The sequence below is a fragment of the Ammodytes marinus genome (assembly GCF_949987685.1).
Source record: "Ammodytes marinus genome assembly, chromosome: 4".
NCBI classification, from domain to species: Eukaryota; Metazoa; Chordata; class Actinopteri; order Uranoscopiformes; family Ammodytidae; genus Ammodytes; species Ammodytes marinus.
The window spans coordinates 29,320,506-29,342,387 of NC_137233.1; the positions used below are offsets into that span (position 1 = coordinate 29,320,506).

Consider the following 21,882-nt stretch of genomic DNA (forward strand, 5'->3'; position numbering starts at 1 on the left):
TGGCTTGCCCCCTTGCTGGGTGCCTCAGTTAATGGAACGTACGTAATAAATCATCGGAAGCAAAAAAAATGTCAAGAGTGCACTTTGCTGTATTTCCGCAGACTGGAGTCCGCACCATAGCCTATAGAAGTCAGAAGTAGGCTACAGGGCTACACACTTCCTTAAAAACAGACACCGCATTTCAATGTTACCGGCTGCTTATTTTGGTTGGATAGTGTGAAAAAGAAGCGGAAGGAAACCTCTTTACCCATATCAGCAGGTTCTCCCCGTGTCGTAGGCTACCTCTGAAAGCAGTCACTGCCGCAGGTATGTCTGTGTTTTCAATACGGAAGAAGTTTCACTCGTAGGCGTCTTTTGTTTGTTTTCGGGCTAGCAGGACTTACGGTAAAGCCACGGAACAGTTTGGGCTGTAACTTACGAGACTTTACAGTTTGTTTTGACGCCATATTTCCCGGGATATTCAGACGTGCAGAGAGACTGTCAGCACATTTACATTGCATTACAGGAACTGCGGCTGCAGTCCAGGTAAGCTACATTATATAGGCTAGCTAACATTTTAGTCAGGTAAATGAAATGCTAAGTAACTAACTAAACTGGTCAGTAGTTAACTGAGTTTGCTAAAATGAATAGCCTTTAGGCCTATGTTGTTTTGTTAAAGTGCATCGTCAATTTGGCTGTCAGTCCACTTAAAGTTGGATAGATAAAATATAACGCAAAAATAATAACAATAGGCCAATAAAAACAAATCACCCGAGCATATAAAAACTAGGGCTAGGTAATCTTTTTAAATCAGATATCTCTGTGATCACGTTGGAGTTTTGATATTATTATTATTATTATTATTATTATTATTATTATTATTATTATTATTATTATACATTTCCTAATATTGTAATAAGATGTATTTGTATAGAACCTCTCATAAGAAAAATATTAATGCAAAAAAAAGCAAAAAACTTTAAAATAGAGTTAATGTTGCGCAATGAAGGTATTTTTCTGGACTATCTTACTGTAGCCTACTAGCCTACCCTATAGCTTACAGCTAACTAATTGGTTGTTAACGTGAAACAAGCCACGTTGTAATCTGTTCTAAAGGCTATTTTAATATTATTCTGTAATGTTTTTATCTGCGTAGGGGAACAGAAAGACACACAGGTCTTATCTATCTCCCCAGTCTCTGTTAATATGTTTCTAGTGCTGTTTAAATAATTTATTATGTCTGTCTCTTCCTTCCTTCCAGGATGTCAGGGATTACAGCCAGTACAACCAACTACCTGTGGTCCATTCATGATGTCCTAGGTCAAGGGGCCACTGCCAGTGTCTACAAGGCTCGCAACAAGGTTAGCCCCCACTGTAGAGGATGTTATCACCATGTAAAGCGCTGTCAAAGTTGTGTTTCGCTGACCTGTTCACTCACATCACTGCTTCCTTCCATTACCTCAGAAGTCTCAGCTTGCTTTCTCAGGCACACAAGCGACACCAGGATGTGCGATAAGCAAAGGTCGTGGTTTGCAGTGTGCTGATGTTGGGCTGCTGATGACATTCTTAACATGGCACGGCGCTGGGTTTGTGACGTGTGTGTGTGTGTGTGTGTGTGTGTGTGTGTGTGTGTGTGTGTGTGTGTGTGTGTGTGTGTGTGTGTGTGTGTGTGTGTGTGTGTGTGTGTGTGTGTGTGTGTGTGTGTGTGTGTGTGTGTGTGTGTGTGTGTGTGTGTGTGTGTGTGTGTGTGTGTGTGTGTGTGTGTGTTTTTGCAGAGGTCGGGTGAGCTGGTAGCCGTCAAGGTCTTTAACATCGTGAGCTACAACCGCCCCCATGATGTCCAGATGAGAGAGTTTGAGATGCTGAGGAAGCTCAACCACACCAATATCGTCAGGCTGTTTACCGTGGAAGAGGTAATCAATCGATTAAATAAATAAATGAAAATGTATTAACATAGCCCTTTAAAGCAACCAGCAGGTATCCAAATAACAATACCGTCAAGGAAATACGAACATACACTTAAAGCGGCAACGAGTAACATTTAAATATCTTTTAAACAGCCTCATGTTTCCTCTCATAATCATAAATTACCTTTAACAGCAAACGAGACCATCAGTGCAAAGAAAGACGTTTTTATATAGTTTTTATTACTGCATTTGATCTGGTCGTACACCCAGTCCGATTTTCGGTTCACGCGTGCATGCTCTATGGTCACGTATCCGCATTGGTCGCAGATTTCAGTGTGGCGCAGCAACGTGAATTGAGAAGCCTATGGCTCCAGGTGAGGGAAGGGGAGCGGGAGCCTTGTTTGAGACAGTTGTTTGTAGTCATAATGACTGATAACGGGGCTAAACCATCAAAGAAAAAAAAGAAAATGCAATGAAGCAAAGCTAAAAGGGAGAGTGATAGGCGGGCGGGAGGGCGTTGCCAAGCAACGTATACACAATTTCACGGAGCGAACCTAGACTGCAGTGTTTACTCCTAAATGAATGAGCGGTATAGCCTACTAAAACACAGTTTACTTTGCCTCACCAGCATCATCAGATGACCATTATTCATCTGAAATAGTCATTATTTACAACAACATAAACACATTACCTCATCGTGATCCATAGACTACTAACTAACTGCCATCTCACGGACACGGACTCGTTCAGCTACGTGAGAGGTGACAATGCATTAACTCATTGCAATCAGGTGTGTGTTTAGCACTTACTGGCATTAGTTGATGCTGTGTCACTAACCACTCTCTGGAAGCCGAAAAGAGTCCGGTGCCCTCACACTTTCAACACACGGACACGCACCATATTGCTTCCTGATTATTTGAATCTTGCTCTCCCCGCACGAGCTAGAAAACAGCTGGCGTCGTAAAAATACTACCGCTTTTGTTCAAAGGTGTCGCCAACGTGCCGACTTACTCGTAGTAGCTTTAAATCAGATAATAATGCATAAAAGCAGGAGGAATGTGGGGCTAATAAAAGCCTTAAAAATAAACATTACATTTTAATTAAGGCTACCATGAGAGGTTAAAATATTATAAAACCATTATGGAGAGATGGTATCATTTCCACTGCCCAAAAACAGGGATGCACCTTTATTCCAAATCCATTTGGACTATGGAAAAGGATAGCATGTACACTTGGTCCTATACTGTTAGACACTGGGATAAGATAGCTTTTTAATGCATTCATGTACACATACTTTCTCAGTCAATGCTAAGTTATATTAGCAGTTTTCAGTATCACTACGTTTCCTTGATATTCCCAAGATCTTTACCATGTTGATTGAAGTCTCTCTCTCTCTCTCTCTCTCTCTCTCTCTCTCTCTCTCTCTCTCTCTCTCTCTCTCTCTCTCTCTCTCTCTCTCTCTCTCTCTCTCTCTCTCTCTCTCTCTCTCTCTCTCTCTCTCTCTCTCTCTCTCTCTCTCTCTCTCTCTCTCTCTCTCTCTCTCTCTCTCTAGCTGCCCTCTACACAGAAGGTGCTGGTGATGGAGTATTGTTCAGGAGGGAGCCTGCTCAGCGTGCTAGAGGAGCCAGAAAATGCCTTTGGCCTGGCTGAGACCGAGTTCCTCACAGTTTTGCAATGTGTAGGTGGGTAGTATACTATCTGGGTATTATTTCCCCAAACATTTCATTTACCAGTCCAGGAGTGAATCGTTTTCCTCTCCTTCTTCCCTTCAGTGCAAGGGATGAACCACCTGCGGGAAAATGGAGTGGTTCACCGGGACATTAAGCCAGGCAACATCATGCGGCAGGTCGGGGAGGACGGCAAGTCCATATATAAGCTGACTGACTTTGGAGCAGCCAGGGAGCTGGAAGACGATGAGAAGTTTGTGTCTATCTACGGCACTGAAGAGTACCTGGTGAGATGACAGTTCCACAAATAAACTGAATTCGCCTGTATTTGTGCTTTCAGTCATATGTCCAGGACACAGGAGAAAAAACAGAGGATTTTCACCAAAAAGTAGTTTTTAAGACATTTCCTTCTAACTAAACAAGAAACAGGTCAGGTCCTTAAAGGTGTAGTGTTATGTGGAGTGCACAGAGTTCTCTTACACTGTGTGCAACATTTTTAGGCAAGTTGTATTTTTGAGGATTCATTTTATTATTGAACAACTACAGTGCTCTCGGTCAATCCAAAATGTTAAAGAACCTAAACCTGAATGTTTACGAAAGTAAAAGTGAGGTTGTGTCTTTCTTACGAGAATATATATATGTTTTGCTATTATTAGGCAACTATTAGTATGCAGAATTATTCTGCAACTAAATAAAAAAACGAACATTTTCCCATCTCACTTGTTTATTTTCATCTGTTAAAGTGAGAATAATAAAACAACTCAAAATTTACAAATAAAAATTTCCGACATGTCAAAAAAAAAAAAATCTGTGACCAATATAGCCACCCTTCTTTTCAATAACTGTCATAAGCCTTCCATTCATGGAGTCTGTCAGTTTCTTGATCTGTTGACGATCAACTTTTTGTGCAGCAGCAACCACAGCCTCCCAGACACTGTTCCGAGAGGTGTACTGATTTCCTTCACTGTAATAGGGTTTAAGTCAGGTGAGGAAGGGGGTCATGTCATTATTTTTTCATCCTTAAGGCCTTTACTGGCTAGCCATGCAATTGAGTACTTCGATGCATGTGATGGAGCATTGTCCTGCATAAAAATCATGGTCTTCTTGAAAGATGCAGACTTTTTCCTGTACCACTGCTTGAAGAAAGTATCTTCTAGAAACTGGCATTAGGTTTGGGAGTTGATTTTGAGGCCATCTTCAACCCGAAAAGGTCCAACTAGCTCATCTTTAAAGGCAACTATTAGTATCTTGAAAGATGAGCTAGTTGGACAAAAAATAATGACATGACTCCCTTCCTCACCTGACTTAAACCCTATTGAGAACCTGTGGGCCCTGCTTAAACGGGATATTTACAGTGAAGGAAATCGGTACACCTCTCGGAACAGTGTCTGGGAGGCTGTTGTTGCTGCTGCATAAAAAGTTGATCGTCAACAGATCAAGAAACTGACAGACTCCATGAATGGAAGGCTTGTGACAGTTATTGAAAAGAAGGGTGGCTATATTGGTCACTGATTTTTTTTTTTGACATGTCGGAAATTTTTATTTGTAAATTTTGAGTTGTTTTATTATTCTCACTTTAACAGATGAAAATAAACAAGTGAGATGGGAAAATGTTCGTTTTTTGATTTAGTTGCAGAATAATTCTGCATACTAATAGTTGCCTAATAATAGCAAAACATATATATATATTCTCGTAAGAAAGACAAAACCTCACTTTTACTTTCGTAAACATTCAGGTTTAGGTTCTTTAACATTTTGGATTGACGAGAGCACTGTAGTTGTTCAATAATAAAATGAATCCTCAAAAATACAACTTGCCTAAAAATGTTGCACACAGTGTATATCTTCTTTACTACAGGTAAGCCTGCAGGCAATCTTGGCACGGCCTGTCGCATTAATATTTCATTACTGTTGCCTTAAGGAACATGAGGTCACCTTATGAACATACAATCATTTTACAGCCTCAGTGGAGGAAAGGGGGGGGGGGGGAGATGGCTGGCCCCAGAAAGTGCATTCATGATCACCTAATGTCCTGGGTAGATAGAGTAAAGGTGTCGAAGTGGCTTTGTGAGAAAGGCCCTGGGCAGCCCAGAACTTGATAACTCAAAGCAACTTTGATTATTAAGACTGGGTAGCCCTCTAGTGGACAAATGGGGAAATGTTACAGTTTTAAGGGTAATTGCTTGGGCCTTTCATAAAAGCAAGTGCACATTGTTACAGTGTTACATTTCTGCATTATGCTCAACATGATGTTCTTTGATACAATAAAGGGACTCTTGGGAACACAAGGAATACACGTTAGGGCAAAAGACCACTTTAGATGATAAACTTAACTGCTATCAGTATCAACATATGGAGCTGAGATGACCTAAGATCTGTGTGTGTTCATTATTCTAACTGTGCGTGTGTGTGTCTGTGTGTGTGTCTGTGTGTCTGTGTCCGTGTTTGTGTGCGTGTAGCACCCAGACATGTATGAACGTGCTGTGCTGCGTAAGCATCATCAGAAATCCTATGGAGTGAATGTAGACCTGTGGAGTATTGGTGTGACATTTTACCACGCTGCCACAGGGAGTCTTCCCTTCATACCATTTGGAGGACCACGCAGGAACAAGCCCACCATGTACGTTCATGCATTCCACGTTAACTCCATTGGGTTTCAAACCCTACCTCTTCAACCATAGCTAATGAAAGACTTTTGAAATGTTAAATATGATGCTGAGCCACCACTCAGCTGTCTTAATTGTGTCAAGTACTTAGACTTAAGAGATACTTTGTAAAGTTGACCCTTAGAGAAAGTTGTCTGCACATAGTTTTTTAAAGGACTTTATTGATATTAACCATCAATCATCCATTAGCCTGACCTTTGTTTTTACTGTGTAGGTTCAAAATTACCACAGAGAAGCCTACGGGGGCAGTAGCTGGAATACAGCGGGTGATGGATGGACCTATAGAGTGGAGCTACAACCTACCTCACAGCTGCCAACTCTCACAGTAGGCCACGTTATTAAAAAGTAGTCGAACATGCATCTCAGTGACTTTGTATTATAAAAAAATATATTTTTTTTCTTCTTTTTCTTCTGTACCTGTCTTGTAGGGGTGTGGCAGTGCAGCTGGTCCCAGTACTAGCAGGTATACTGGAGGCTGATCAGGAGCGCTGTTGGGGGTTTGACCAGTTCTTCACAGCCACCACAGACATACTGCAGCGGCAGCCGGTTCACCTCTTCTCCCTGCAACAGGCCATGGCACATTGTATTTATATACACCACTACAACACGTACGTATGCAGGCCACAGGCGTATCACCACATACATAATTAGCACAGTTTAAATCATAACAGCTTTATATAAAGAGCCGTTTGTGACTCAAACAGGTTTCTAGTCTGTCCTGCTGGTTTGACAGACCTCAGTAAAGCCTGTAGAAAACATGAACAGAAGGATGGAACAATTTGCCCATGTCCTGTGAGTTATTTTTTTTCAAACTTGAGTTTCAAACTACAAAATTGTAACCATAGTTGTCCTAAAGGAGTCCAAAAGTGTTTTATATGTGCTTTGCCTGTTCATTTGGTGTTTTTGTTTAATGAACGGCAATACACACGTGTGTGTTCCTGGAGTTGATCTATGTAAATAAGGTGGGATGTTGGTATTTTGGTCAAAAGTTATGGTTGTTATTGACGTCATGACTCACTCAGTAGATTCCACCAACAAGCCAAGTGATGCAACTGCAGAATCATGGTTCATTTAAGTGCGCTAATGGCAATAGTTCCAGTATATTAGAGTTAACTGAGCTAGATTATATCTGTAATACACACTTGCTCTCTTAGTTGATACCATCTTTGCAGCCCTGTGAGAGTGAAAGAACGGCCTCTATCTGCATTTTCTAATGGCACACGGAGGCACATCATGTGATGGGCTGGAGATAATTACATTTGCTTAAAATTATAGTAATGAATCAGTATTGCATTTAAAAGTCTTTCAACTCAATTTGGATAGTTTGTAAACTGGGCAATGTGTAATCATTAATGCGGCCTTGCAGAAGCTTATACAGACTGAGAATAATTGTGTTAATGCCACATGTAGAGGAGGCCAGATCAATATGAATACAATCTCATTGTTTAACCTTAGTCAACTCAACTTAAGGTAACCACCATTACCCAATGTGATATGTTTAGTTTTTACTTTCATGCAACTAATGTTACGGATGTCATCACTCTTTTCCATGCGTCGTTGCACATGGAAAATGTGACTTTCAATATCTCATCCACAAACATGAATACATGTTATTAGAAAAAAACATATACACTGCTCGAATGCCCCCCTGTACATTTATGCAGAGAATTACAATCGGTTACTTTAAAGTTAACTCAGAACTGAAATTTAGAAATGTGGAATGCAAGGCTAGTTTATTTTTACAGCACCATTCAAACACTAGGCAATGCAAAGTGCTTTAAAGGGGCATACAAATACATAATATTGAAATTGCTTTTTTTTAAAGCAAAAAACAAAAAAACATTCAACAAATTGTTTAAAATAAATTGCATTTAAAAGACAATGAAATCAAGCAAAATTTAAAGTTACAGCTTATAAGTGCACTATGTATATATTTGACTAATGTACTTCAATATGCTGTCTCACCCTCTCAGGGTGTCTGTATTCTTTGAGGAGGTGGCGTCTCAGACTGGTATAGCCATACAGCTGCAACATTTACTGTACCTGGGTCACCACCTCCCTCTAGAGGGCAACATGAAGGTGGTCAACCTCCCCAGCACCTCCCCTGCCCAGCCACTCATCCTGCTCAGCCAAGGGCCTGAAGCAAGTAGCAGCCTGCCATTCAGAGAACGTAAGACAATCAAAAGAACATTATACCTTTGATTACATTCCTGTGAAGTGGAAAGCTCTCCTTTTCTCTATTCTTCACTGTTCCCCCTACGGAGATATGAAAGACGTTTTATATGAGGTGTATCCCAGCATCACACTTAGTAAGATAACACATAAACGTCTGTGTGAAGTTTTGTTCAGTATTATTTATTTGAATGCTAATCCCAGATACGGGCGATATGCATGCTAACACACAGTCTCCACTGTTTTAGTCATACTTGTGCAGTGCGTATTCGGGACGTGTGCCCATTTACAAATAGCCTGTGCCTCCAGCTGGATTTTGATGTGCTTCTATTCGCGCTGTTACGGTAGCAGTGCACTCACTCCAAGCACAGATTTTTCCAGTTTTACTACTGTACCACTGATCCAAACAACTTCCCAGTCGGCACTGCACTTTCTTGGTCCTCAGTAATACACCTGCCAAGTGTGAGGTAGATCGTATGAACGTTTGGCGAGAAACTCAAAGGACAGACAGACAGACACAGAGGTGTCTCACTTTATAGTCAGATATTGAATGCGTTGGCTTTTCTCTCCTCTGCAGCAGAGACTCCTGTCATCCCGTCCAGGTTTGACATTATGGGAGACTACAACTTCTCCAAGGTACTGCAACTCTGCTTATTTTCTATTACACACATTACTGATGTTATTTTCATTTATTTTATTTGTATTGTATTATAATTATAAGCCTCCTACTAGGGTTGCGGCGGCAGTCGGTGTTACTGGTATAACTTGGTATTCAGACACACACACAGATGACATAACTTGTCCACCGGCACGCCAAGTTTTTTTCATAAACATAAAAGCCTTGTGGTCGCATAACAGCGGGAGGGCCCACGTTCCTTAAATACAAAACTCATTTCTAAAAAAGCAGTTATCAATACATAGAAAACAATTCATCTGAATGCTAGGAGCAGGTTTGCATCTAAACACATGACGAGAGAAGAGTTTATTTAAAAATAATGAATAGACTAATTGTAGTGAGCTGACATGTCTTTTCTTGAACTCTGCGGTGTAGCCTACAATTCATTATTGTTTTTTTTTTAACGTATGTCCGTTCGTGTAATCAGTGATACCGGTGTTGAGAAAAGTTTATCACCCGGTGGAAAACAATTCCACACCATGGCCTCCCCTCCTTCCTAACCATGATGATGATTTATCATCTCCCTTAACCGCCCTCTTCCCTGCAGGTTATAGTGGGAGCGGTCCACCAGTATCTGAGGATAGTGAAGTCTCTGCACACACACCGAGAGCTGCTACTGCAAGGATACTACAGCTACATGTGAGACACACACACACACACATGCTAAAATAAGGATGATGTGTTTGACTGATGTACCTCCAATGTTATGTAATGATTCTAGCAAATGATCCTCATCAAACTCTTCTCCCCTCCATTGCTCCTCTCTCTCCTCACCGAACACTCTCCTTGTTCCACAGGATGAGGCTGCGCAGAGAGTGTAGTGAGGCCATGCACAGTATCGCAATGATCACCATTAGACTGCAGTCTTGCCTCAACGTAGAGCACAGGGTTCACACGCTGTGAGTTTATCTGCACATGCTTTAGTCGAAATGAATGGAATCTGTGATGTCACACTTGTGGTGTTTGAATGGCATAGGTCACGTTTGTATGACTAACATGATCATACACAGCATTAAGGCAAATGCAGCTGTACTTGCTTTTAAAGGTTGTTTTTTGCCACTGTGAATGTATTTGAATAGCTCAAAGTATGAATGTAGTGGATTATGAGCCATGTCATTTGTTGACTAATGCAGACAAAACAAATGTCTTACTTTTATATTGTCATAATTAACATTGGCCACTTCCCCCTCTTTCTTCTGCCATATTTCTTGTAACTTTGTTTCTCTCAGAGGCCATAACATTTCAGAAAACTACGGTCCAGCTGATAATAGTCAAAAGCTGAAACTGGTGAGTGGCGTCGGTAAGAAGCATCACATAAGACAGCTTAACTGATGTGGAAAAAGGTGTTTTTGAATTGTTCATATTTTTATGCTGGTCCCATCCTTCATCAAGAAAAACAGTACATAGTGGAGAATGACAAATTACGATGAATAGAGTGATGAGAAAAGGGATGGCATGCATCAAATGTGTTTTTAACCAGAGTTTCAATTATGATAACAAACACACAGGTATAACAAACACACAGGTATAACAAACACACAGGTATAACAAACACACAGGTATAACAAACACACAGGTATAACAAACACACAGGTATAACAAACACACAGGTATAACAAACACACAGGTATAAGGTATAAGCACTGCAAACAAAAGAGGGTTCACAACTGAGAAAGTAGAAAAACATTGTAATACTAGTACAGATAGACACAGTGGTTCTTTTATAAATATTTTACTTAAAAGTTAGAGACATGTTTTTTTATAATAAAAAAAAAAACTTTATATCCTGAACAATGCCAAACTTGACACAGCGGGTAAGATAATAAGATAAGATAAGATAGTCTTTATTGTCATTGTACAGTCACCTATACAACGAAATTGGGATTGCCAACTGAAAGTGCATTACACACACAGACAAGCAATTTAAGTTAAAAACAGTATAAAAACAAGACACAGAACAAAAGAAACAAGACAAGGACAGGCAATGTCATAATAAATAAATCTAAAGGGCAGAAAGCATATTGCACTTGTGGAAAGTGAGGTATCCTATATGTATGTCTGTTTAATGTTTTATGAGAGTTAAGGGTCCTGATTGCCCAAGGAAAGAAGCTGTTTGCCAGTCTGTTGGTTCTGCTCTTCAGGCTCCTGTACCTCCTACCAGAGGGCAGTAGGCTGAGCAGGTGGTGGCTGGGATGGAGGTGGTCACGGATGATCTTCTTTGCTCTTGAGAGGCATCGAGAGCTGGCGATGTTATCCAAAGGAGGGCAAAGGAGAGCCAATGGTCTTTTCAGCTGACCTTATCACCCTCTGCAGCCTTTTTCTGTCAGCCACTGTGCAGCCAGCATACCACACAGTGATGGAGAAGGCCAGCACACTCTCAATGGTCGAGCGGTAGAAAGTCACCAGCAGCTTCTCCTCCAGTCTGTTCCTCTTGAGTACCCTCAGAAAGTGGTGCCGTTGTTAGACCTTCTTCACCACCGCTTTCGTGTTAGCTGACCAGGATATGTCTTCAGAGAAGTGAGTTCCCAGGAACTTAAAGGTGGAGAGACTCTCTCCACACAGTCACCATTTATGTGGAGAGGAGCGGGGTCAGCTCTGTGTCTCCTGAAATCCATTATGACCTCCTTTGTTTTTGTGGTGTTAAGGGTCAGGTTGTTTGCAGCACACCACTCCACCTCATCCATGTAGGCCGACTCGTCTCCTCCGGTTATGAGCCCCACCACAGTCGTATCATCCGCGAATTTGACTATTGTGTTGGTGGGGTGGGTAGGAGTACAGTCATGTGTGTAGATGGCATACAGGAGTGGGCTCGGCACGTAGCCTTGTGGAGAACCCGTACTGAGCATGAGGGTGGAGGAGCTGTGGGTGCCAATCTTAACAGACTGATTTGTAAGAAAATCTTTTATCCAGGCACAGGTGGCGGGGGGGGGGGGGGGAGTCCAGGGCAGCCAGCTTGCTCACAAGGATGTCCGGGATGATGGTATTAAAGGCCGCGCTGTAGTCGACGAAGAGTATCCTTACATAGGTCCCCAGGTGTTCTAGGTGGCTGAGTGCTGTGTGGAGCGCTGTGGAGATGGCATCATCAGTTGATCGGTTTGCTTTGTATGCAAATTGGAAGGGGTCAAAGGTTGGAGGGAGGCATTATTTTATGTGATGAGTCATAAGCCTCTCAAAACATTTTGCAACCACTGGTGTTAGTGCAATGGGTCTATAGTCACTGAGGTTATTGATGGTTGAGTTTTTGGGGACAGGGATTATGGTAGCCGACTTGAGACATGGTGGGACGGTGGCATGTGTCAGGGACAGGTAATTGTGTCCATGTAAAACAGTCTTTCTGTAAACAAGATAATAAGATTTTTAATGTCAGCATTCAATACAGAAACAGTTTGGTTGGAGACCTACACTCACCGGCCACTTTATTAGGTACACCTGTTCAATGGCTTATAAAAACAAAAAGCTAATCAGCCAATCACATGGCAGCAATGTAAGGCATTTAGGCATTTAGACGTGGTCAAGACAATGTACTGAAGTCAAACTGAGCATCAGAATGGGGAAGAAAGGGGGTTTAGGTGACTTTGAACATGGCATGGTTGATGGTGCACGGAAGGATGGATCCATACTTTCATGTTGTTTACGCCAAATTCTGAACCTGCCATCTGAATGTCACAACTGAAATCGAGACTCATCAGACCAGGCATGCTTTTTCAATCTTCTATTGTCCAATATTGGCGATCATGTGAGAATTGTAGCCTCATTTTCCTGTTTTTAGCTGACAGGAGTGGCACCCGGTGGGGTCTTCTGTTGCTGTAGCCCATCTGCTTCAAGGTTGGTCGTGTTTTGCATTCAGAGATGGTATTATGCATACCCTGGTTGTAACAAGTGGTTATTTGAGTTACTGTTGCCTTTCTATCATCTCGAACCAGTATGCCCATCCTCCACTGACCTCTGACTTCAACAAGGCATTTTACGTCCACACAAATGCCGCTCACTGGATATTTTTTCTTTTTCGGACCATTCTCTGTAAACCCTAGAGATGGTTCAGAGTGAAAATCCCAGTAGATCAGCAGTTTCTGAAATACTCAGACCAGCCCTTCTGGCACCATCAACATTGCCATGTTCAAAGTCCCTTAAAGCCCCTTTCTTCCCCATTCTGTTGCTCGGTTTCAACTTCAGTAAGTTGTCCCGTCCAGGTCTACATGCCTAAATGCATTGAGTTGCTGACATGTGATTGGCTGATTAGTTATATGTGTTAACAAGACAATGAACCGCTGTACCTAATAAAGTGGCCGGTGAGTGTATATGTAATTATAAGTAAGGTCGTTTTCACACCTAGTAGTCCACTTCCTTGGTGCGCACTAAATGGGAGTCAGAGACATTATTTTGGTTATTTTCATGCTTAATGTGTAGCGCATATTGTAACAGTCATAATCTATCAAATGTAGTGCTACATTCCTCTGTCAGCCCACGTTACAATAGCAGCAGACTAGCGGGTGGAGCATATGGCCGTTTGCTCCGACAACTAATTCAATAACACATGCATTTAATGAAAGACATATGCAAAAGAGGGAGAATTGATGCGTTAATACTACGCTTTCTGTGATTAGTGAGGATGGGGTTCACACAGGAGATGATCCGCTCCAGAGTTCACTTGTATACAGCCCGAGACCACCTCTTACAAGCAGCGCAGAGTCCGGTTGTTTAGTGCGCACTAGAGTCTGGGACTGTGTTCAAACCAACCCAAGCAAAGTGCGCCAAAGGCTTAAACACTCCAGGGTTCGTTTAAATCACACTAAACAAAGCTGGTGTGAATGCGACCTAAGATTCAAACTAACACCATTGCAAAAACATTGTATTCTGAGCAACCTGGATGCCATAGAAATGTTTCTTTTTCAAATATATTCAACGTCTGAATTAACAGATAGGCAACATCGCTCAACTAACACATATAATAATTTGAATGCAGTAATGTAAACTAATCCTATATAATAGACTGAAGTGTTTATTATCTGCCAGGCTTGTGACTTGTGTGTATCAGGAATCAGAGTGTGTGGCTGCTGTCTCTACAGGTCCATGAACACTTGCCTGTATACGCTGGCGGCATCAAGGAATTTCAGAACCAACTGGACCATCTGCAGATAGAGCAGGCCAAGCTAGCGGAGATGCTGGCCAATGACAAGAGGTACTCCAGCCATTCAAAAGCTTAAGGGTGCCTTTGTGTGTGTGTGTGTGTGTGTGTGTGTGGGGGGGGGGGGGTTTGTGCTGTTTGACCTCTGATATTTTGTCTCCCATAGCTCTCAGAAGATGGAGATGCTGCTGCAGAAGATAACGGCCATTCATCAGCACTATCGAAAAGACAGGCTGAGCGGCAGTATGTACAATCGCTTTTCCATTACACCATACCGGCTCTACTCTGCCCTACACACCTTTTTTGGTCTTAAACTATGTAAAAAAAATTGTATTGCCCCTTTTGTTCATCGTAAAAAATGCACAATACCTCACTCTCTTCTTATTTCTTGACACAGAGTTGGCATATAATGATGAGCAGATCCACAAGTTTGAGAAGTGAGTATTTGTCCGCGGAGCAGCTCACCCGACCTGTGACGAAGCTATTCTGAGCTCTAATCTGCTTTTCCCTTCTCCCCTCTCAGAATACAACTGTCGTGCCACATTAAGCGAGTGAAATCTCTCCTTAGAGAGGACTGCGTGCACAAATACAAAGAGCTACTGGCCACAGCAAGAACGTGGAGCAGGTCAGAGCAAGCACACAGGACAAATGATGACTCTCCAGACACAGTGTAGACTTTGGACCAAATTCACCTTGGCTGAGTTATCCCAACCTAGCCTGGCTCCGCCCGCCCGCTTACTTCCGGCCAAATTTCATTTTCCCTTCAGTAGTCAGTCTGGGTGTACAGTGCATTTCCCAGTTTTACCGGAGAATCTACAATCGTCCAATCAGCGAACAGAGCGAGTGGCTGAGAACGATGACGTCGAAGTCACGCTCCAGTTTCAGTTGAATGCTGCGTTCCTTTATACTCGGAAGAAGGAGATTTCCGACTTGGTAGTTCCGAGTTCCGACCTGTCTGTGTTCCAGTGCATCTGCTCGCGAAAATATGGACGCCTAAAACCTTTCTCGTCCAAATAACTAAACGTTAGGCTCTAACAAGTTACTGTTGCCAGGTACCGGTAGATTCATAGACTACAATATGTAGTGAAGTCGGAAATTTCCGAGTTCCCTGTCCAACTGGAACGCACCGTCAAAAGCCGGCTCATGACGGGGCGACCGTGGCTCAGGTGGTTAAGCGGGTTGGCCAATGATCCAAGGGTTGGCGGTTCGATCCCCGCTCTACCACCTGTGTCATGGTTGTTGTGTCCTTGGGCAAGACACTTCACCCACCTTGCCTCGTGTGAATGTGTATGACTGCTGTATGTTTGAGGTGGTGGTCGGAGGGGCCGTAGGCGCTGAATGGCAGCCACACTTCCGTCAGTCTGCCCCAGGGCAGCTGTGGCTACTATGGTAGTTTACCACCACCAGTATGACTGTGTGTGAATGAATGGAACCTGGAACCCTGTAAAGCGTCTTTGAGTGCCTTGAAAAGCGCTATATAAATCCAATCCATTATTCATTATTATTATGACACACGTAACGACCAAACGTGATGCGATTGGTTGGCTAATCCAGAGTGGCACTGGGCAGATCCAATAGTTTTAAACTTCGACAGACACCCGCCTCCAAGTGAGCGTACGTTTGCCAATTGCTGCAAAGCAGCTGACTGAGAGCTCGGCTTTATGAAACGCGCACATTATGTAAGTGATCACTGTATGAATAAAGAGCGATTTAACACTTATATTAACATAAATAAACCGCTTACTTCACCTTTAAGTGAAAAGTTGAATACAATGAAATGATAATGAAAACTCTTAAAATCCAGAGTATCTTTCTACATGTTTTCTTTTTATCGTGGCAGATTTCAGTCTTAAATCTGACTACCTAATGTTGTAACCATTTTAATGTTTATTCTCATTTGGTTTTCTCCTCTGTTTTGACACCAAGCAGACATTGGCACATTGATAGGATGGGAGCCTTGCTTGACTAAAAGGTGTCTCTATTGTCCTCCACTCTACAGTACTTTACAGGAGATGCAGACTCGACTGCAGGACTTTGGTTCTTTCTCCACAGGCTTGTTGGCCGACCTGGAGATGAGCGATCAGCGGCAAAACAAGGTCTAGATTTCACTCTCTCTCAATCTCCACTGCTCGGATCACATATTGTAGCATTATGTACAAATATATGTATTATTGCACCAATGAAAAAGATTCTTTTATACTTTTCGTTAGACTTGGGAGCGTCTTTTCAGTGGTCCTGTTTAGTGAGGTCACTCTTGTTACATCTCAGTGATGCGATGATGTAATGTCTCCTCTGACCTCCTCAGGCTCTGGACAGAATACTTTTCAGTCTGCAGTCCAACAGAGCAGGACAACAGCCTGACGTCACACCCAGGGACAAGGACCAGATGGTCTCCAGGTGTGTGTGTGTGTGTGTGTGTGTGTGTGTGTGTGTGTGTGTGTTTATTGTTTATTGTTTGTTGGATCCCCATTAGTTGTCACCATTGTGACAACTATCCTTCCTGGGGTCCCTAAAAAGCAAAACAATTCCTATACAGTTTTCCCAAAATAGGAATCACATACACAAAAAAAATCTGAAACAAGCAATTACATTTTTCTCATAAAAAAAGAAGAAACTCAAATCATAGCCTACATCATACCGTGTGCATACACACACCCGCTTACCCACATTAGATGCCTAAAGGTTCATATTGTAAGCATACAGAATACATTTGCATGCACCATACATACACACTACAAGTATACATTCAGAGATCATTTCATTAAGAGCTGTCCCTATATATAAGTTTAAACTAAGAATTCAAAATAAGGCACTCTGCAGCTTTACAAACACTGGTTGACTGAATTTGTGTGTGTGTGTGTGTGTGTGTGTGTGCTGCAAGAGATCTGAGATAGTTTCCCTGTTTCCCTGATAACATGGCTTTCTTTGCTGTAGGATGCACCATCTGAAGGAGGAGATGGAGATTTTGGTGAGGGAGCTACATAGTAACAACAACCTTATTGAGAGGTCAGTTTAGCAAACCCAACTCCTTGTCAATAAATGTCCTCGCTCAAAAATCACACTCACTCATAGAGTAGGTGGGGAAAAGAATTAAGTTGATTATTGTTTGTTTCTTTCTCCTATAGTCTGGGAGCAGTCAACTCTGCAGCAGCAGCTCTGGAGCCGGGCTTGGCCAGGCCTTCCACACTGACAAACGTGCAGCTGCTGTAGCCTGCGCTGTACGGAGAGGAAGCTGCCAAAGACCATCAATAAAATGTGAATCTCAATTGAGAGATAAGAGATGCATTAAAGGAAGAATCGCCACTAATGGATTTTTTACTCTCTGTGTGTGTGTGTGTGTGTGTGTGTGTGTGTGTGTGTGTGTGTGTGTGTGTGTGTGTGTGTGTGTGTGTGTGTGTGTGTGTGTGTGTGTGTGTGTGTGTGTGTGTGTTGTGTGTTTGTGTGTTTGTGTGTGTGTGTGTGTGTGTGTGTGTGTGTGTGTGTGTGTGTGTGTGTCTGTGTGTGTGTGTGTGTGTGTTTGCAATCTGATTGCAGCAGTTCAATATAAACCTCATTAATGCCTTTAGCGTTATTGTATTTTTAATAGGCTGCATCAGTGATGGACTGCCAGGATAAAACCAAATGAATGCCAAGTCAGCTGCTAGAGTGTTTTTCTTGGGCTGTTTCTTTTTTGTCCCACAGCAGAAGCTCTGCTGAATAGAGAGAACCTGATTTAATGAATTTAAGCTGTGTGTGTGTGTGTGTGTGTGTGTGTGTGTGTGTGTGTGTGTGTGTGTGTGTGTGTGTGTGTGTGTGTGTGTGTGTGTGTGTGTGTGTGTGTGTGTGTGTGTGTGTGTGTGTGTGTGTGTGTGTGTGTTGCCTTTTTCCCTACTGATTGATCATTCACACGGTTTATTGTGACTTTATTTATTTGTAGGTTGTGATTGATGACATCATGGACTGTCAGCAGCACTGTAGATTTAAAGTCCCATCCGTCTCTTTCCACTGTTGATGTTTAACGTGTTTGATAAGTCATTTCTTTGAACTGTATTTTGTCCCAAGGTTTTACAATAAAAGAAGTCACAAAATTGGGGAAAGTCAGCCTTCAACCACAGTGTCTCCTTTAAACAGAAGTAACAGTACGGCAAATGACCATAATATGAAATGACATTAGCCATATGGTGGGGGAAAACCCAAGGGTTTATTTGTTTCTAAATAGATCTCAGGCGATGAAGTGTGACAAATCATAACATATATTTGTAATGTACTAAACTTTTTGTGCCATGTTTTTAATCAGCCATTTTTATCTGGAGAAAAGATATCCTCTCATTTTATGGAACGATAAGGGCTGAAAGTGAAAGTAAAAAAAACATGTTATGTCCCCTCTTGTTTTGTTTAAAGTGCTAGCATACCATGAGGATGAATCACCACCTTCCGAAAAGACAATAAGGTCATCACGAATGACTGTCTAACAACAGTGTCATACACTTATATTACATTTGGTTTGGGTAGGTGTGTCTTGGCCGGGGAATAGGAAAGGTCTTAAAACAAAACAAAACAATAGAGCTGTTGTGACACTGCAAAGTGCAGGGAATGAAATTGAAAGCATTTAAGCTTTCAATTTAATTCCCTGTGTGTCAGTGTAGTGTAGTGGTGTGGGTGTCCCTGGGGGCTTTCTTTGGTTCAGTAAAGGGCTCAACTGCCGCTGGGTTTTCTTCACCTCATGTGACGTGTTCTTGGCACAATGGAAAGTTTGATCAACCTTTCTGTTCCTAGTCGAAACAAACAGCGACATTGTGTTTTTTCCTCACTTAGACTGTCTCACTGCTCTGCATCATGGCAATCTTCAATGCATATGCCCACTGTAAGCCCATGCATTAGTCTGGCTGTGTCAGTTTTGTCTCATACCTGTGTTGTACATGTCATTAGTTGTGTTTGTGTAAGCTGGTTGGGGTGTAGTTTCACTTTTGACAACAGGTTTGCTCTTTTCCTCTTATAACAATTCGCTTTTTAACAATAAAGCACCTAGTGATAAATAACTGATGACATATGATAGATGACTTTCAATGGTCAAAAGGAGGTACTAACTGTCAAAGAGATGGCTCTTTAATATTTTGCCATACCTTATTTTAGTAAAGTAGGATTATAAAACAATTTAAAATGGAAACCAAGAGCCTCATGCAGTCCCTGGCAGCTCTCCACAGATTCTTCATCTGTGACTGTGGTCTCTGGTCCCAGTCTATTAGTAGGCTAATATGGTTTCAGAAGATTGACTAAAATTAGAGTAAACGCCCTGCAAGAAAGGCAAACAAATGACATTGAGTCATCAGAAAGTTGAGTGGTGTTATCTAGTTAAGTATCCTATTGCTAAATAAGTATTAAAGTGACCTTACGACCCAAAACCTGGGCAACACTTTGAACTATGGACTTATGCGCGCCCCCTGTCGCTTTAAAAGGGAGCGCGCTCGCTGCATTTAAAGCCGTCAGTTCCCCTTTGCGTCACTACTACACGCTTGTCGCGGGCGTGAGTGAAGTTTACATTCGGGGCACGGAGGGAGCACAAACACGCACGGTCTGTTACACACTCCCAAACAAACACACATTACATTACAGGGGGAACACGGGAGAATGGCGTCTGCGAGTGTGGTGGGGCAGCAGCAGCACCCGCCGGTTCCGCACAGGCTGGACTCGGAATCTCAGCTCCTGCTCCTCAAACTGACCGGCGGCAGAAAGAAAATAACGCTGCTGAGGAAATCGTCCTGGGAGAAGATGTTGTCCAGGAGGAGCGCGGGGAGCAGCAGCAGGGCGTGCTCGGTCACTACTACTACTCAGCGTCAATCTGGAACTCCTCATCCCCTGTCTCCGGGACCAACAGCTGGAGACACGGCGGTGAGAGGAGGAGTGATGCCCGGTGAAGGATGCGGAGCTCCCACCGCCGCCCCTGCTGCTGCGCCACGTAGCCCGGCCACGGACTGCGACAGAGGCACGGCAGACACCGGCGTGACTCGGGAAAGTCGAACAGGGCACGTCGTCGGTGAACGCAACATCAACCTCGACTGTGACTCAAACCATAACACAGTTGGTGGTCGGAGGGGGACTTCGTCGCTCAAAAGGTCGTCTGGCATCAATGGCATGCCAAGCGGACCGGTTACGAATGGACACAGGAGAACATACAAGAACCGGGGCGCGCCACACGGCAGAGGAGACAGCGGACATCACCAGAGCATCTCCTCCTCCGTCTCCTCTCCGTCCTTGCCAGCACAAGGAGACAGCTGCCGGCTCCAGCTGGAGCGGCTGACACAGGGCAAGACCGGTGTCGTCAGGCTGGCCCGCACCGAGCCTCCCCGCAGAGAGGCCTGGTCCATCTTTCCCCAGGGGCAGGGGGTGGACCCAAGGGTGAGGACCGAGAGTGGCGAAGGACACCGGTTCGAGGCCAAGGCCGTTACGCAGGACTGGTGTGACGCCTGTAGCCGTCAGATCACCGCGCAGGCACTCAAGTGTCAAAGTAAGTAGAGTTATAGTCCGCTCAATTGTGAGTTCATATAACTTTTAACGCAATCAAAGCGCATGGAATGAGTGTTACATTGGCCCGGTTGCATAGGTGCATCCTGAACGTGCACTTTAGCAGTAGCCTAACGTACGCACTCTTTTCAGTTGTGTGATTGGTTTTTATTTCCCCCCTTTCAGGCTTTGCTCCATTCTAGCTCTTTCTAGCCTCTACCTTACAATTATATTAGGCTATTTCATGAAGGGCACAAGTAACCGGGTGCTGAGCTCCTCCATACTGGTGGCTGTGTGTGCATGTGCATGTCATTGAGCCAGTGAGACAGGGAAGGACATTTCCAAGCATTGTGTTCCTTTAACAGAGCCAAAAGCCTATTATCTTGTCCTTCCAGCTTTTCCCTTCAAAGAGAAAGGGAAAGCTGAATCGCTGAAATCCCCCAAAACAATAGACATGTCTATAAAGCTCCCACTTAATTGTGAGTGTGCATGAACTGATATATGTCTGGGCTTTAGACAGAGGATAATATGAGAACGAAGAATGAATAATGTACAATATAGAGACACTGAGAGCAGCATTTTTCTTGGATTTGATATTGGAGTGCCATTTATATTTATATTTTATTTATATTATATTTTAAGGCCATTTATATCTTTACACTCATCTCGCCTGCTATCTCTGGAGCCACCTACCTGTCTGTACTGACTGTACTGTAGGCCTACTGCTGAGATCAGGCTCTGGTGACATCACTTCCACCTGCACAGTCCTGGACAGTGGACATAGAGTTTGGGCCAATCCAATTTGTCCTGGCAGTGTGGATATGTGTTTAGATTTGGCTTGATTACACACATGTACTGTACGCATACGCAACCTAGTTATTGTGTATGTATTGGCGTTTATGTGCACATACTGTACATGCATGCATGCAGTGTGTGTGAGTGTGAGTGTGTGTGTGTGTGTGTGTGTGTGTGTGTGTGTGTGTGTGTGTGTGTGTGTGTGTGTGTGTGTGTGTGTGTGTGTGTGTGTGTGTGTGCATAGGAGTGTCTTTGTGAGTGTCTGCGGCTGCTGAGTTGGCATTTTGTCAGCAGCACTCTGTTACAGGGAGGCTGTGGCCGCAGAGCAGTGTGAGATAAAGTGATCCAAGACAACGCCAGGGAAGAAAGGAAGGGCCAAATAAAGGAAGGGCCAATTGAAATAGAGGAACAGAGC

General features: G+C 43.0%; 2 protein-coding genes across 4 annotated transcripts in view; both read left to right on the top strand.

The window, feature by feature from the left end:
• Nucleotides 1-165: 165 nt before the first annotated feature.
• ikbke (inhibitor of nuclear factor kappa B kinase subunit epsilon) lies at nt 166-17,489 on the top strand. Of its 3 annotated transcripts, none has more exons than XM_080026045.1 (21): nt 166-306; nt 1,241-1,340; nt 1,755-1,892; nt 3,439-3,568; nt 3,659-3,840; nt 6,013-6,173; nt 6,434-6,544; nt 6,648-6,827; nt 8,193-8,389; nt 8,969-9,027; nt 9,615-9,706; nt 9,865-9,966; nt 10,297-10,354; nt 14,134-14,246; nt 14,359-14,435; nt 14,590-14,629; nt 14,716-14,817; nt 16,192-16,288; nt 16,498-16,589; nt 17,127-17,198; nt 17,318-17,489. In XM_080026045.1, exons 2-21 carry the CDS (start codon nt 1,242-1,244, stop codon nt 17,400-17,402), a joined length of 2,187 nt encoding a protein of 728 aa, XP_079882171.1. In that variant the 5' UTR covers nt 166-306; nt 1,241; the 3' UTR covers nt 17,403-17,489. The 3 variants fall into 3 exon arrangements, with proteins under 3 accessions (XP_079882171.1, XP_079882170.1, XP_079882172.1); XM_080026044.1 differs by lacking the exon at nt 166-306 and adding an exon at nt 345-525; XM_080026046.1 differs by lacking the exons at nt 166-306; nt 1,241-1,340; nt 1,755-1,892 and having other exon boundaries at nt 3,496-3,564.
• Nucleotides 17,490-19,799: 2,310 nt separating this feature from the next.
• The window catches only part of rassf5 (Ras association domain family member 5), a gene marked incomplete at its 5' end in the record, with an annotated part of 31,774 nt that continues 29,691 nt past the window's right edge, over nt 19,800-21,882 (top strand). Inside the window, one exon of the mRNA XM_080026623.1 lies at nt 19,800-20,676. Within this exon, the coding sequence (XP_079882749.1) occupies nt 19,800-20,676 (877 nt within the window). The remainder of the gene's footprint in view (nt 20,677-21,882) is intronic.